General features: G+C 42.5%; 1 protein-coding gene across 1 annotated transcript in view; it reads left to right on the forward strand.

Moving 5' to 3' along the window:
- The window catches only part of FER1L6 (fer-1 like family member 6), a gene marked incomplete at both ends in the record, with an annotated part of 100,696 nt that overhangs the window by 20,224 nt on the left and 67,611 nt on the right, over positions 1 to 12,861 (forward strand). Inside the window, 3 exons of the mRNA XM_080646770.1 lie at positions 1,607 to 1,959; positions 8,274 to 8,382; positions 9,082 to 9,265. Of these exons, the coding sequence (XP_080502896.1) occupies positions 1,607 to 1,959; positions 8,274 to 8,382; positions 9,082 to 9,265 (646 nt within the window). The remainder of the gene's footprint in view (positions 1 to 1,606; positions 1,960 to 8,273; positions 8,383 to 9,081; positions 9,266 to 12,861) is intronic.

Below are 12,861 nucleotides of genomic sequence, written 5' to 3' on the forward strand. Positions count from 1 at the left end.
GAAGCCACCAATGTCTTTCATTTTGATGATGATGTGGTCCCCAAACCAGTTTGCCAACATCCATTCTTACACTCAATTCACATAGCAGCCAGACTGATTTTTTAAAATTTTATTGATTTCAGAGAGGAAGGGAAAGGGAGAGAAAGAGAGAACCGTAAATGATAAGAGAGAATCATTGATTGGCTGCCTCCTGCATGCCCCACACTGGGGATTGAGCCCACAACCCAGGCATGTGCCCTGACCAGGTGGCCAGGTGTCAGACTGATCTTAAAACACACATCCGATTATGTTATATCTTTACTTAAACCGCTCTAAAATATTCCCATAATTTCTGGAGTAAAGAGCTTGTCAGGGCCCCCAAACTTGCTCACCTGTCCAAACTCATCTCACACAGCTTGCTCTCTGGACTCAAGCCACTCTGGCTTTCTCCTTCAGCTTCTTCTATCTCCTTTCCGGAAGACATATGCTTTTCCCTCTGCTAGAAATCTCTCTTTCCTCTCCTGTTTCTCTCTCTGCCTAACTCCTCTCCATGCTGTATCAGCCTGTTGTTTGTTCTTGCAGCACAAGGTATATCTCCTTCGTAACATCTACGATGTAAACATTTGTTTAGTGTTTGCATTTTCCTTATTCTCCACTGGGCTCTATGTATAGAGTCTAGCATGGTGTCTGGTGAATTTGATGAACAAATTAAACAGACAAGGATGCACATCAGCATACATAAGATTATTTCTTTTTCTTTTTTCCCTTTTTTAAAAAAATATTTATTGTTGAGGGTATTACAGATGTCCCTCTTTTTCCCTCCCATTGTCCCCCTCCACCCAGTTCCTGCCCTGCCCCAGGCCTTCACTACCCTATTGTCTGTGTCCATAGGTACTGCATATATACATATAAGATCTTTGGTTAATCTCTTCCCACCTTCCCCCCATTCTTTCCTTTTGAGATTCGTCAGTCTGTTCCATGTTTTCATGCCTCTGGTTCTATTTTATTCATCAGTTTATTTTGTTCATTAGATTCCTAGTTCATTTATTTCAATTTTTAGATTCAACTGTTGATAGATATGTATTTATTGCCATTTTATTGTTCAAATTTTTCTCCTTCTTATTCTCCTTCTCCTCCTTCTTCTCCTCCTCCTTCTCCTCCTCCTTCTCCTCCTCCTCCTTCTCCTCCTCCACTTCCCTCCTCCCTCCTCCCTCCTCCCTCCTCCCTCCTCACTCCTCACTCCTCACTCCTTCCTCCTTCCTCCCTTCAACATTTCATGTAACACTGGTTTGGTGGTGATGAACTCCTTTAACTTTTTCTTGTCTGTAAAACTCTTTATCTGACCTTCAGTGCTAAATGATAGCTTTGTTAGGTAGAGTAATATTGGTTGTCAGAAGATTATTTCAACTGTGAACAAGTATAGACATTTTCATGGAAGAAAGACTAGAAAGAAATATAGCAAAATGATCATTATGACTATCTATTGGTGATAACATAGCCTGTAAATATTTTCTCTTGTCTTTTCTGTATATTTTATATTTCTAAGTGAATGTGCACAACTTTCATAAAACAAAAATTAATCAACTTGTAAACATAACCACACAACTAAAGTTTGGGATCTTTTTAGGCTTTCTACCTACCTTCGGACCTGCCTGGATTAACCTGTATGGCTCACCCAGGAACCACAGTCTGATGGACGACTACCAGGAAATGAATGAAGGCTTTGGAGAAGGCGTGTCATTCAGGGGCAGAATTTTGGTAGAAATTGCTGTGGAAATCCTCTCGGGAGGGGCACAGGAGTCTAAATTTTCCAAGGCACTCAAGGACCTCAAGTTGTCTTCAAAGGACAAAGACTCCAAATCTTCCAAAGGCTCAAGTAAAGACAAGGGTGACAAAACGGACAGTGGAAAACCCCAGCAGGCTTCAGACAAAACCAACTCAACCGAGGTCGAGGTGGAACCTTTCGACGTACCCCCAGAAGTAAGTCTGAACTCACCTGTGAGGTAAAGCCAAAGAGAAGCAGCACCTGCCACAGGTTCCCAAAGGCCTGTGGAGCTCTCACAACCCCATCCCTCCGCCCCCTCCCCCCCCCCGCCCCCTGCAAATGTGTGTTGGCTCAGCCTCATTTTCTGGATCTTCTGCCTCTTCACGCACACATCACACCCATCTGCTGCTAATAAATTCCTTTGGTGTCCCCCAAACACAATTCCCATAGAAACCAAAGTGAAAGAGAAATAGAAGTTCTCTGGGGGAGCTGGTGGGAGTGGGTGGCAGGGTGACCAACTGAACTATGTATGTGGCCTATTTTGTTTAGCTTTGTTTTTAGCTCAGCCATGCTGTGGATGGGAGGTAATGCGGGAGAAGGGATGAGAGGAGGAAGCGTGGGTGACAAGCTGGGACACAAGACATTGAGAAACCTATTCCCTTGCCCAAGCCTGTGGGGAAATCACAACTCAAGAAAACACTTATCTCTGCTTATTAATATGAAGCACATTAGCATTTTCCAGCCTGGTTCTGTTATGGAAAACAAACCTTGGGCTTCAGGATGAACACAAACTGTGAATAACCTCTCAGCTGTTTAGTTTAGCAACAGTACTTCAGCAAATGAGAGAACTTTCTGTTTTGTTAGTAGCAGAGGTGGGTGGATTGCAGCTCTCAGCCTGGATGGTTCCGCCTGTGGGGGGTGTGTTTCTCAGATAAACCAGACAATCATTTTGGGTGGGGAAGGGAGGTGATGGCCGTCCCCCAGAGCTGTGCTTTCCTAGGAAAGTCTAGACAGACTGAAGGATTGTAGCATGTGGGTGACCTTAGCCTTGGAAGGTCCACTTATTTTTACTGCTGGGATCTAATAAATCTTAAGAAACTGTGGGGGAGCGGTTGGAGCACATGCTTGGAAATACTGGGGGTTGGTTCTATTCATGGCTCTGATACTAATAACACCTCTTCGTGTTTCAGTTTGGTCATCAACAAAATGGGATAGTAATAGCCCCTCTCTGATAGGCATCCCCTGGGGGTAAGTGAGGGAATGCCTGCAAAATGCTCAGCAGAGCTCTTAGCAATGCTGTTGTTGTTACCGATGATGCTATGGTTTGCTCCCACCACCAGTGCGCAGCTATTTAGAGCTCTCTACCCCATTGTTGGTGACTTAATTTTGAGTATTTTGTCAGCCTCCCCAGCCCTCCCCTCTGAAATTATATGTTGGGAAATACTGTCTGGAAATGTGTACTGTTAGTTTGTTGTTAAAAACGACATGGCCTTGAGGTGATTGTGTTTGTGTGTTTCTTGAGAATACATGCCAACTTTTGAAACTTGACTTTTTTGGACTTTGCCAGAAATTGTGGGTAGTTGAGTAGCCAGCCACCTAAGCTGATATCCCCTAAGTCTGACCCTGTGTCAATATTTCCTGCTGTCAAGACTGGCCATTCTTTTCTAAACAGGGATTGCAAAGTAGAAAGGGGCTAGTAGATTTTCTTAACCCAAGTCAATATCTTCAAGATATTTTGCTGAGGCCATCTGAAAAAGTAAATTCTAGCAGGAAGCAAGAGTGGCTGGGAACTTATGCGGAGTAGAGCACACATTTTCCCACAAGGCCAGAGGGGCCATGTTGGCTATTGTGTAGAAGGTGATAGGAGAAGGGGGACATTCAGACATCATTCAAACCTTTCTCTCTCCTCCCTTCTCTCTTCATCTTGGATTCATGTTTGTGGACATTTATTTTTGAAAATTATCCCAAAATTTAGCATGTTAAAACAACAAACATTTATTTTCTCTGTGGGTGGGAATTTGGAAATATTTAGCTTGGTGGTTCTGGTTTCTTGTTGGCTGTTGGTTGGAGGCCTCAGTACCTTTCCACGTGGACCCTTCCATAGGCTGCTTGAGTGTCCTCATGGCAGCTGGCTTCCCCCAGAGTGGGTGATCCAAGAGAGAGCAAGGCAGAAACTGCAGTTTCTTTTAAGCCCAAACCCATGGAAATCACAGACTGACATTTATGCCACATTCTAGTTGTTAGAAAGGAGTCATTAAGTCCAGTCCACACTGAAAGGAAGGGGAATTAGACTTCCCCTTTAAAGGGAGGATTTTCCAAGAATTTGTGGACATATTTCAAAGCCACCATACTGGGCTTCTGTCTTCCCTAGAGCCTCAATAGCTCAGAGCTCGCCCTCACCAACTTGGTGATACATTTTCTTGCAGCATCTTCCTGTTTAGCTCTCCAGGGTCCTCAAGCTCCAATCTTCCTTGCTGCAGCTGTTCCCTCATTGCATATCTGGACAAATGAGATTCCATTTTGTTGCCTTTTCCAACTTACCCTCCTCACCACCATCAACGCTTATCTCCCCATGCCAAACTTTCACAGAGCGTAACTAATCTAATAGATGTGTTCATTTTTAAATTTTGTGAATATTTATTGAGTAGCTTCTTATTTAAAGTAGCCTCTGCCATCCTCAACATTGGCAGAAATAAAAATAGAGTGACTCCATGGAGTTTATGGCATAAAAGGGGAGGTAAGATGAACAAAATAAATGTACATGACATAGAAACTAATAAATGAAATAAGGAGATACAGATAAAATACTATTTCCTGGAGTGAGTGAACTGCTATGATTAAAATGTTGGGTTCCAAAGTAAGACAGCTGATTTAAGTATGGTGCAGGGGTTACTGCTCAATCTCTAGAAATGACATTGCCTTTAGGTGATAGTGTTTGTGTGTTTCTTGAGAATATATGCCAACTTGGGAAACTTGACTTTTTGGACATTGCCAGAAATTGTGGGTAGGTTAGTAGCCACCTAAGCTAATATCCTCTAAGTCTGACCCTGTGTCAATATTTCCTGCTGTCAAGACTGGCCATTCTTTTCTAAACAGGGATTGCTACGTAGAAAAACATTGCCACTGTTTGAATCTTTGGGCAAGTGACTTAAGCTTCTGATGCTTTATTCCAATAATTAGCCTCTACTTTATAGGCTCATACAGAGGATTTGATGAATTAGTACATGCAAAGTACTTAGAACAGAGACTGGCACATAGAAAGTGCTCAGTAAATAGTAGTCACATTGGACAGGTATTTTAACCTTTCACGGGACTACAGTGTCCTCATCTTTAAATGGGTATAATAAAATATCTCCCTCCCAGGGCAGTTATGAGAATTACAGGAGGTACTGTAGGTAAAGTTCTTAATACCACATCTGACACATAATAGCAGTTTGTTAAACATTGCCATCATTATTTTTCCAGCTCAGGGAGTCAAGATATGCTTCCAGAAGGAAGAGCCATTTGAGTTGAGCCTTGAAGGATGGGTAGGCTTAAGACATGAATTGTAAGCTGTTGAAATACTTGTCATGACTACCATTTCTAGCACGTACACATGTAAGTTTTATACTACTAGATGCTTCACGTGGATGATCTCGTTTCCCTGTAGGCCCCATTGTGATGGTTAGTTCACAGGCAAGGAAAGTGACACCTGGAGAGTGGACATAAGTCCACCAGCTGGGAAGTAGCAGAGTTGGGATTTGAAGAGGGTTTGTCTGGCTGTGGAGCCTGCTGTCCCTCTTACAGGCCACGTAGCCTACGTTCCCTCCAGGTCTCTGAGTAATTTCTGCCCTCCTCCCAGAGAGTAAACCTGGCCCAGGAAGGTGAGAGAAGTGGCTGGTTTACAGCCAGTGGGTCAGTGACAGCAGGTGGGAGGGGTGTGTGCTCTGTGACTAAGGTCCAGCACTGGGCTCCCACCCTGTCTGGCACTTTTCTGGTCAACAGAGATGTTTCCTGCTGATGCTGAGAGTACGCAAGGCTCCTGTGTGAAGGAAGGGGTGACCTCCACCTAAGGGTATGGAAACCCTTTGGCTCTCTGAGGGTCAGGGTTTGAGGTTCTTGATTGAATGAGGCTCTTTAAATTCTGAGACCACAACTGCATTGATCCTTAGAGGAATCTTATTGTTTTTTCCATTGAGTGTAATAAATCCAATCACAAAACCAGGAAGCACAGATTACATGATTCTGGCTCATTCAGCCTCTTGGCTCAGAAATGTGATGCTGTGTCACCCGTCCCAGCAACATCTGCTCCCTGAGGCATCAGCCTGTTCCATGTCAATAAGAGTCATTTGTAAATAGCCGTGTGCTATCTTGTGATGGCTCCTGTGTGAGAAGCTGGCATAAGTGGAGCCATGTTAGGATGGAGTCAGGGTAGCCATTCCAGAGGAACTGCCTCATACGTCTTATTGCTTGAAACTTTGGTAAGTGTGAACTGGGCAAAACAACCGTGGGACTGGGCCAGAGCCGCACTGCCTTCCAAACAACTGTTTGTGGAGCTAACAGGAAAGCAGACCCCTTTCCACAAGGCTGAAAATTGTAGGCATCCTTTAGAATCAGTAACCAGTCATGTACAGCTAAAGAGTAACCTAAATTATTCGCACCAATAGAAATTCCTTTCTTCTATTCATGTAATTATTTCCCTTCTCTTTCTCTTAAAAGCCCCTTGCCTTTACCCTGTAATTGGAACACTATTTGGGTTTCTGTCTGCATCAGTGCTTCCCCACATTGCAATTCTTCTGGATCTCAAATAAGTGCTGTTGCCTCTCACTTTGCATTTCTATTTTTAGGTTAACACCTGTTACAGTCTAGTCTTTCAGAATGCAAGCTGAGTGAGAAGGCAGCCTCAGTGGAGACCAGGTCTCAAATCTTGGTTGTCTTTAACTTGCTGTGTGATCTTAGCAAGCCAGCCTCTTACTATCTCTCTGAGCTTTAGTTTATTCAGGTAAAAGGTAGAGGTTGGAGCAGATGAACTCCAAGGCTATTTTCAGTGTAAAAGCAATTTACATTGTTGTGCTTCTGGGACCTGCACCCCTCACAGAGCAACCACAGTGCGTATAGCCCACCCGGTGTGTACTTGACTGGCTGATGCTCATGTGAGTGCCTAGCCCTCTACCCCTTTAATCTGGGCTTGTGTTATTTCTGGGAGTAAAGTCTGACTTTGAGTTAAGCATATGTTTAGAATTCAAAGAGCACTGGATCTGTGATCAGAATACTTGGGAAAGTTACTAACTCAACCTTAAGCTTTGTATCCTCAATTTCCTTATCTGTACAATAGAAATGATCCAAATGTTGATCTCTCAGGGTTTTTCAGAGGAACACATATCATGCATGTGACCATCCTGTATAATCCATAAAACTATGCTTAAATATAGGGGTTTAATCCTATGTTTGAGTATCCCATCTTTGGTTTTCTGTTCTCTAAATGCCTACTCACCAGAAGGTGATTCCATATTTCTATTTCACAACAGCATCTTAGAAAGATAATATGCCAAGCTTATGTTTTAAAATAAAGAATGCTCATCAATAGACAATTGGATAAAGAAGATGTTATATAAGAAGAGGATATAGAGGATATATATATGTGAGATACACACACACATACATATATATATATAAAATGGAATGTTACTTGGTTATAAAAGGAATAAAATCTTATGACTTGTGACAACATGAATGGACCTAAAGGGTATTATGCTAAGTGGAGTAAGTCAGAGAAAGACAAATACCATATGATTTCACTTATATGTGGAATCTAATGAACAAAATAAACAAACAAAATTAAAACAGACTCGTAAATATAGAGAGCAGACTGATGGTTGCCAGAAGGGAGGGAGGGGAGTTGGGGAACTGGGTGAAAAAGGTGAAGGAATTAAGAAGTACAAATTAGCAGTTGCAAAATACCACAGGGATATAAACTATAGTTAATATTATAATAATTATGTATGGTGCTAGGTGGGCACTAGACTGATGGGGGGATCACTTTGTAAATTATACAAATATCTAACCACTATGCTATACACCTTAAACTAATCCTATATAATAAAAGTGTAGTATGGTGTTCATCTGGGAGTTCGACCAGGGGGCGGGGCCAGCCAGGTGAAGGGAGGGAGGCCCCAGCTGGCAGCCTCTAGAGATCCTACCAGTGCATGAATTTCATGCACTGAGCCTCTAGTATAAAATAATATTGAATGTCAACTGTAATTGAAAAATTATAAAAATAAATAGATAAATATCCTAAAAAGGACATTTTTGTTGTAAGGTAGAAACTCTGAAGGTTGAGACTACATTCTAGATAAATGATTGAATTTGGATGTGCAATTTGCAGGTCCCAGTTCCTTCCTGTCTGATTAGTGGGGAAAGTATGTGCTGTTTTAGGCTGACACTGAGACTCAAATGCCTATGAATTACCCTGGACCAGGTTAGCACCAGCTTCCTAATGATAAAATATAAGGAACCAGGTCTATCTCATATATACCTTTTCTTTCTATAGATTGTACCAGAAAAATATGAGGAATTTTTACTCTTCGGAGCATTTTTTGAAGCCACCATGATTGACCGGAAGATTGGAGATAAACCCATTAGCTTTGAAGTTTCTATTGGTAAGTGCGGCCAAGTACAGTGCCTGGCACATGACATGGGCCATACAACCATTTCTTGAGAAAACAATTAATAATGCCTTGTTTGCTCTTGTGTTTATACATAAGGGATAGATTTATTTTCATACTTTAAAAAACATATTAAGAGTATAGTTTGGATTCAGACAGATTTGAGTTACTAAACCTGGCTTCATTATACTAGACTCACTTAATTTCTCTGGGTCTCAGTTTCTTCATCTATAAAATAGGAATAATGATAACTTCTCATAGAGCTGTTTCAAGGGTCTAATAGATCAGTGCAGGCAGAGTGCCATGCATATAGTGGTGCTATTATTATAACTCCCAGCAATCTTTCTGGGCTGATGCACGTCTGGAAAAACAATTGCAAGAAAGGATTTTCCATCAGAGAAGGTCTTAATTCACATCTGGAAATCTCTGTTCAAAGGAAGAAACGGAGATGGAATCCAGTTAATTTGTAACTTAAGTAGTTTTTACAAATGAAGACATAACATGGATATAGATGATGGCTCATTGTCATTGTCAGTCTTATTTCTTTGGTCTAACCATGCTCTTCCCACCTTCATACTGAGATCTTATTTCCCTACCCTGGGAGGACATGAACTTGGATCCCTTATGTCAAGCTGCCTGATTCTGCTTCTTAACTGACACCTGGCCCTTCTCTCCTTGCTACTGCCTCTGCAGGTAATTTTGGGAACTTGATTGATGGAGGCTCCCATCATGGGAGTAAGAAGAAGTCAGCTGAATCAGCTGAGGAGGACACCCTTCCGCTGCTGCAAGAAGGAGAAAGGGACACAGCGCAGGAGGTTGCCATCCCGATGGTCTCCACCACTCACCCAGAGAAGCCACTCGTGACAGAAGGAAACAGGTAGTTTCTGACAGTGGGAGTCTGACCAATTTCTGGGACTGTTAGTTTCAGTTCTTCCCTAAAACCAGAAACGTTATTATTATTGTTAATCTTAGTTATGGGAGCAAGCATACATCGGGCCAGCACGGTAAGTGCCACTCTCCTGAATCCTTAGTTACATGTCAACAATTCTCCAAATGACACATCCAGGTAATTCATTTAAGGGCAGAGCAATGATGATGGTTATTATGATCAGATCTGAAGTTCCCTTTATTCTAGAACTTCGATGCACAATGGGTAGGAAGGCCAGAATGTAAAAATTCAATCCAAACAGTATTAACAGTTATTATATTCATCTGAGTTCTGTGCTATTATGCAAACTCAATTTAGTGGCATTAGTAAATACATCATTTCTTATTTTACTTTGACACAGTCCAACTCAAAAAACTTGATTTTTTGAAGAACTCAAAAAACGATTGTTAGCCACTAGAAAAGACTGTCAGAAAACAGCTGGCACCTACATGTACCCTCACTGATCTCGAACCCATGTAAAATCTCAACATGCAAAGAGAAGTAAAATTATAGAATTCGGTTTTAAGAAAGTGGTTCAAGTACCAACCAAGGGATTGATGAGAATAAGGGAAAACCACACAAAGTGAGAGACCTCTGTGTTCTGAGCCTTGTGCCATGAATAAAAACTTCATGATCTGCAGGGACTTTCACAAGAGCACATTGCTCTTCTCGTTTACATGCAAGTAGATTGGACCCACATCACCAGAGCTCTTCACCCTCTGCTCTTCTCCATCTAGACTCTCTCTCTGGGCATGGACCCATGGCTTACTGACCACTGTTAGGAGAACCGGATTTAATCTATTTCCCCAGACAGCCTTCTTTCCTGGCACAGATCCAAACCGATCCCCTTGGGTATCCCATAGATTATTCACCAGGCTCATGGTCTATGCAGACAACGTTGCTTCTCTTCTCATCTTTCCAATCTCATAGACTGGTCCTATCATCCTCTGAGTCCTTCTAACCACAAAATTGTCATTCTCTTTGTCCTTCCTACCCACATCCAATCAGCAATAAAGTATGGTCAATTCTAGTTCTTAAGTATTTCCTATATCTGTTGCTATTTCTTAATTCAGGGAGTTGGCATCTTCATCTGCATTATTTAAAAAGTATTATCTGGCTTGAATGTTCTTCAAGAAACTTACCAAACTATCTATCTGAACCAGTGACTCCCCAATTGGCATCATCCATGGGCGGCCGGTGGCTTTCAGGATTAATTTCAGAGGCCATAACTTGGTTATTCAATGCCCATCTACTTCTCTGCCAACATCTTCAGTCACTTCCCAAACTGCACGTTTTCTCCAGCCACACAATGGCCCTGGCAGTTCCCCAAACTGCTGCTTCTCGTCTTTCTAAACACGCTCTTCCCTTTGCCAGGCAACAAATCCCCTCCTCAGAACTGCTGGCTCCCATTAACCTTCAAGACAAAGACCAAGTTCCCTTTCCTGAATCCCAAGTCTGATTTGGACTTGACACTCACCTCCTCCAAGCACTGATGACACCGCATGAAGACATGTTCACTTGTCTGTGCCCCGTTAGACTGTGAGCACTCTGAGACAGGGCCTGTGCCATTCCCCTGTGTTTCTGCTTCTCTCTGTGCCTGGCACATATAGATGCTCATAACTGTTTCCAAATGAGTTAAGGAGTTGATATAACTGGGTTGGGCATAGGGTATTATGGAAGCAGAGAGAGGGGGGAGGGTGACTACTCTGCCTAGGGAGGAAGTGAAGAGCTGGAAAGGTCACAGAAAAGATGACATCCTAAAGAATGAGAAGGGGCTTAAGAAATGGAGAGAGAGTGTTTGGAAAAAAGTAGAAAGGAGTAAGTGAAAATAATCTTAATTGTTGTCCTCTCCCTTTTGAGCATGCCCCATGTTTTCTAAATCCTGTCCCTCTCATGGGGCCATCTCCCCCCTCCCATGGACCATCTTACCCCTTCCCATAGACCATCTTCTTTGGGGCCTTTTTTGGGCTCTCTGGCAGCCATACTTGGCTGTCCATAAAGAACCCCAAATTTCCCAATCCCATAATAGCTTCTCTGTCCATTTTTAAAACTGAGGACATCAATGAGTGGATCCTATAACAGGATCTAAAGCTCTTCTCTGAAACTGATCAGAAGTATTCTGATTCTTTCACTGGGACCAGGTAGTGAGAACATCCCTCACCTTTTTGGACTAGCCTATTGTTGACCATTGGTGACAATGTCAGGGGATATAGTGTGGGAAGGTTAGGGAGGAGATGAGGGTCTATAAACTCTAAAGGCAACCTTGGATGGACCTTATATTAGTCTGAGCAGCTGGCTCGAGGAGACCAAAATAAGTCATGCTAGTGTTTTGGGGCTTTCTGTATGTTTCTCAGTCACTATATTGAGGTTCTGTCCACATAGTGACTATAATAGACCTCCTACACGCATGTGCACACACATACACACAATTCATTTGTCTGTTGCCTTCATTAAAATACCGTCTTATAAGGGATGGCTTAGCATAGCACTTAAAATACCACCGTGTGTTTGTTTGTTCTGGGCTTTCCAGTTTTTCAAAGCTCATGCATTCACATGAATTTATGTATTGGGCTGGAGCTCGGCAATGAGTTTGGAGCACAGACACCTAATGATGGGTCATCATTTGATTCTCGGATTCCAGGCCTACCCTTGACCAAAGTCACAAGGCTGGTCGTGTGTCAGGGCAGCCATTCAAACTGGCAGCCTTCTCTTTCCACTGGCGACGTGGTGCCCTCCCATCTGCTGTCCTCCATCTGCACTGTAATTTACCTGAGAAACCTAGACCCAGTGAGACCAGGAGGACCCTGGGAGCCAAAGAGACAAAGGCCTTGAACATCATTAGCACAAAATAATCCAAACCAAAGAAACCTTGGAACAAAGCACAACACTGAGAGGGAATTTATTCAGCTGCAGGATTCTCAGTGTGATAATTTTAAGAAGACATACAAGCAGTTTGGTTCTAACCTCTTTAAATTTTTTTGTTTTCTTGCTGTAATAACAACCTGAGTTTCTGCCAAGAAGTTATTTGGCTTCTCTTAATGAATGGGCACCTGCCGGTTTATTTTCTACAGAACAGGCCATGGGGCATGATCTCCAAAAGAAATTTGGGTTGGAGAGCTAAAAAGAACAATCATGCATTCCTTCAGGCTAAAGTTCTCTTTAGCTTTTTGGGATGGAAACATCTCTCTCCCCCTCCTCCCTCCCCCCATAAACATGTCGCTCCAAACAGGCCAACCTGTCTGTCCCACCATACCCATTTCAAGACATTTGCTTTGTCCTTCTTTCCACATTTCTTTTTTACGCAGACCTGGGGTTTGTGGAAAAATCACAGGGGGGTTGGGGGGAAAACTAGTTACAAATATAGCTGTCATGAGGAAACTTGTTGCTACAGCTTCTCCCACCTCACCTGCCTACATTCCCATCCCTTCCCTTCTTGGGAACTGAAATTTACAAATTAGTTCCTTCTTTCCTGTCTGAAGTCTCATCCTATTAACTGTCTTTTCCTCATTACATTTAAGCATACTCCACTGTCCCCCTCAAAATTC

Source organism: Plecotus auritus (genome assembly GCF_963455305.1).
Source record: "Plecotus auritus genome assembly, chromosome: 11".
Lineage (NCBI taxonomy): Eukaryota > Metazoa > Chordata > Mammalia > Chiroptera > Vespertilionidae > Plecotus > Plecotus auritus.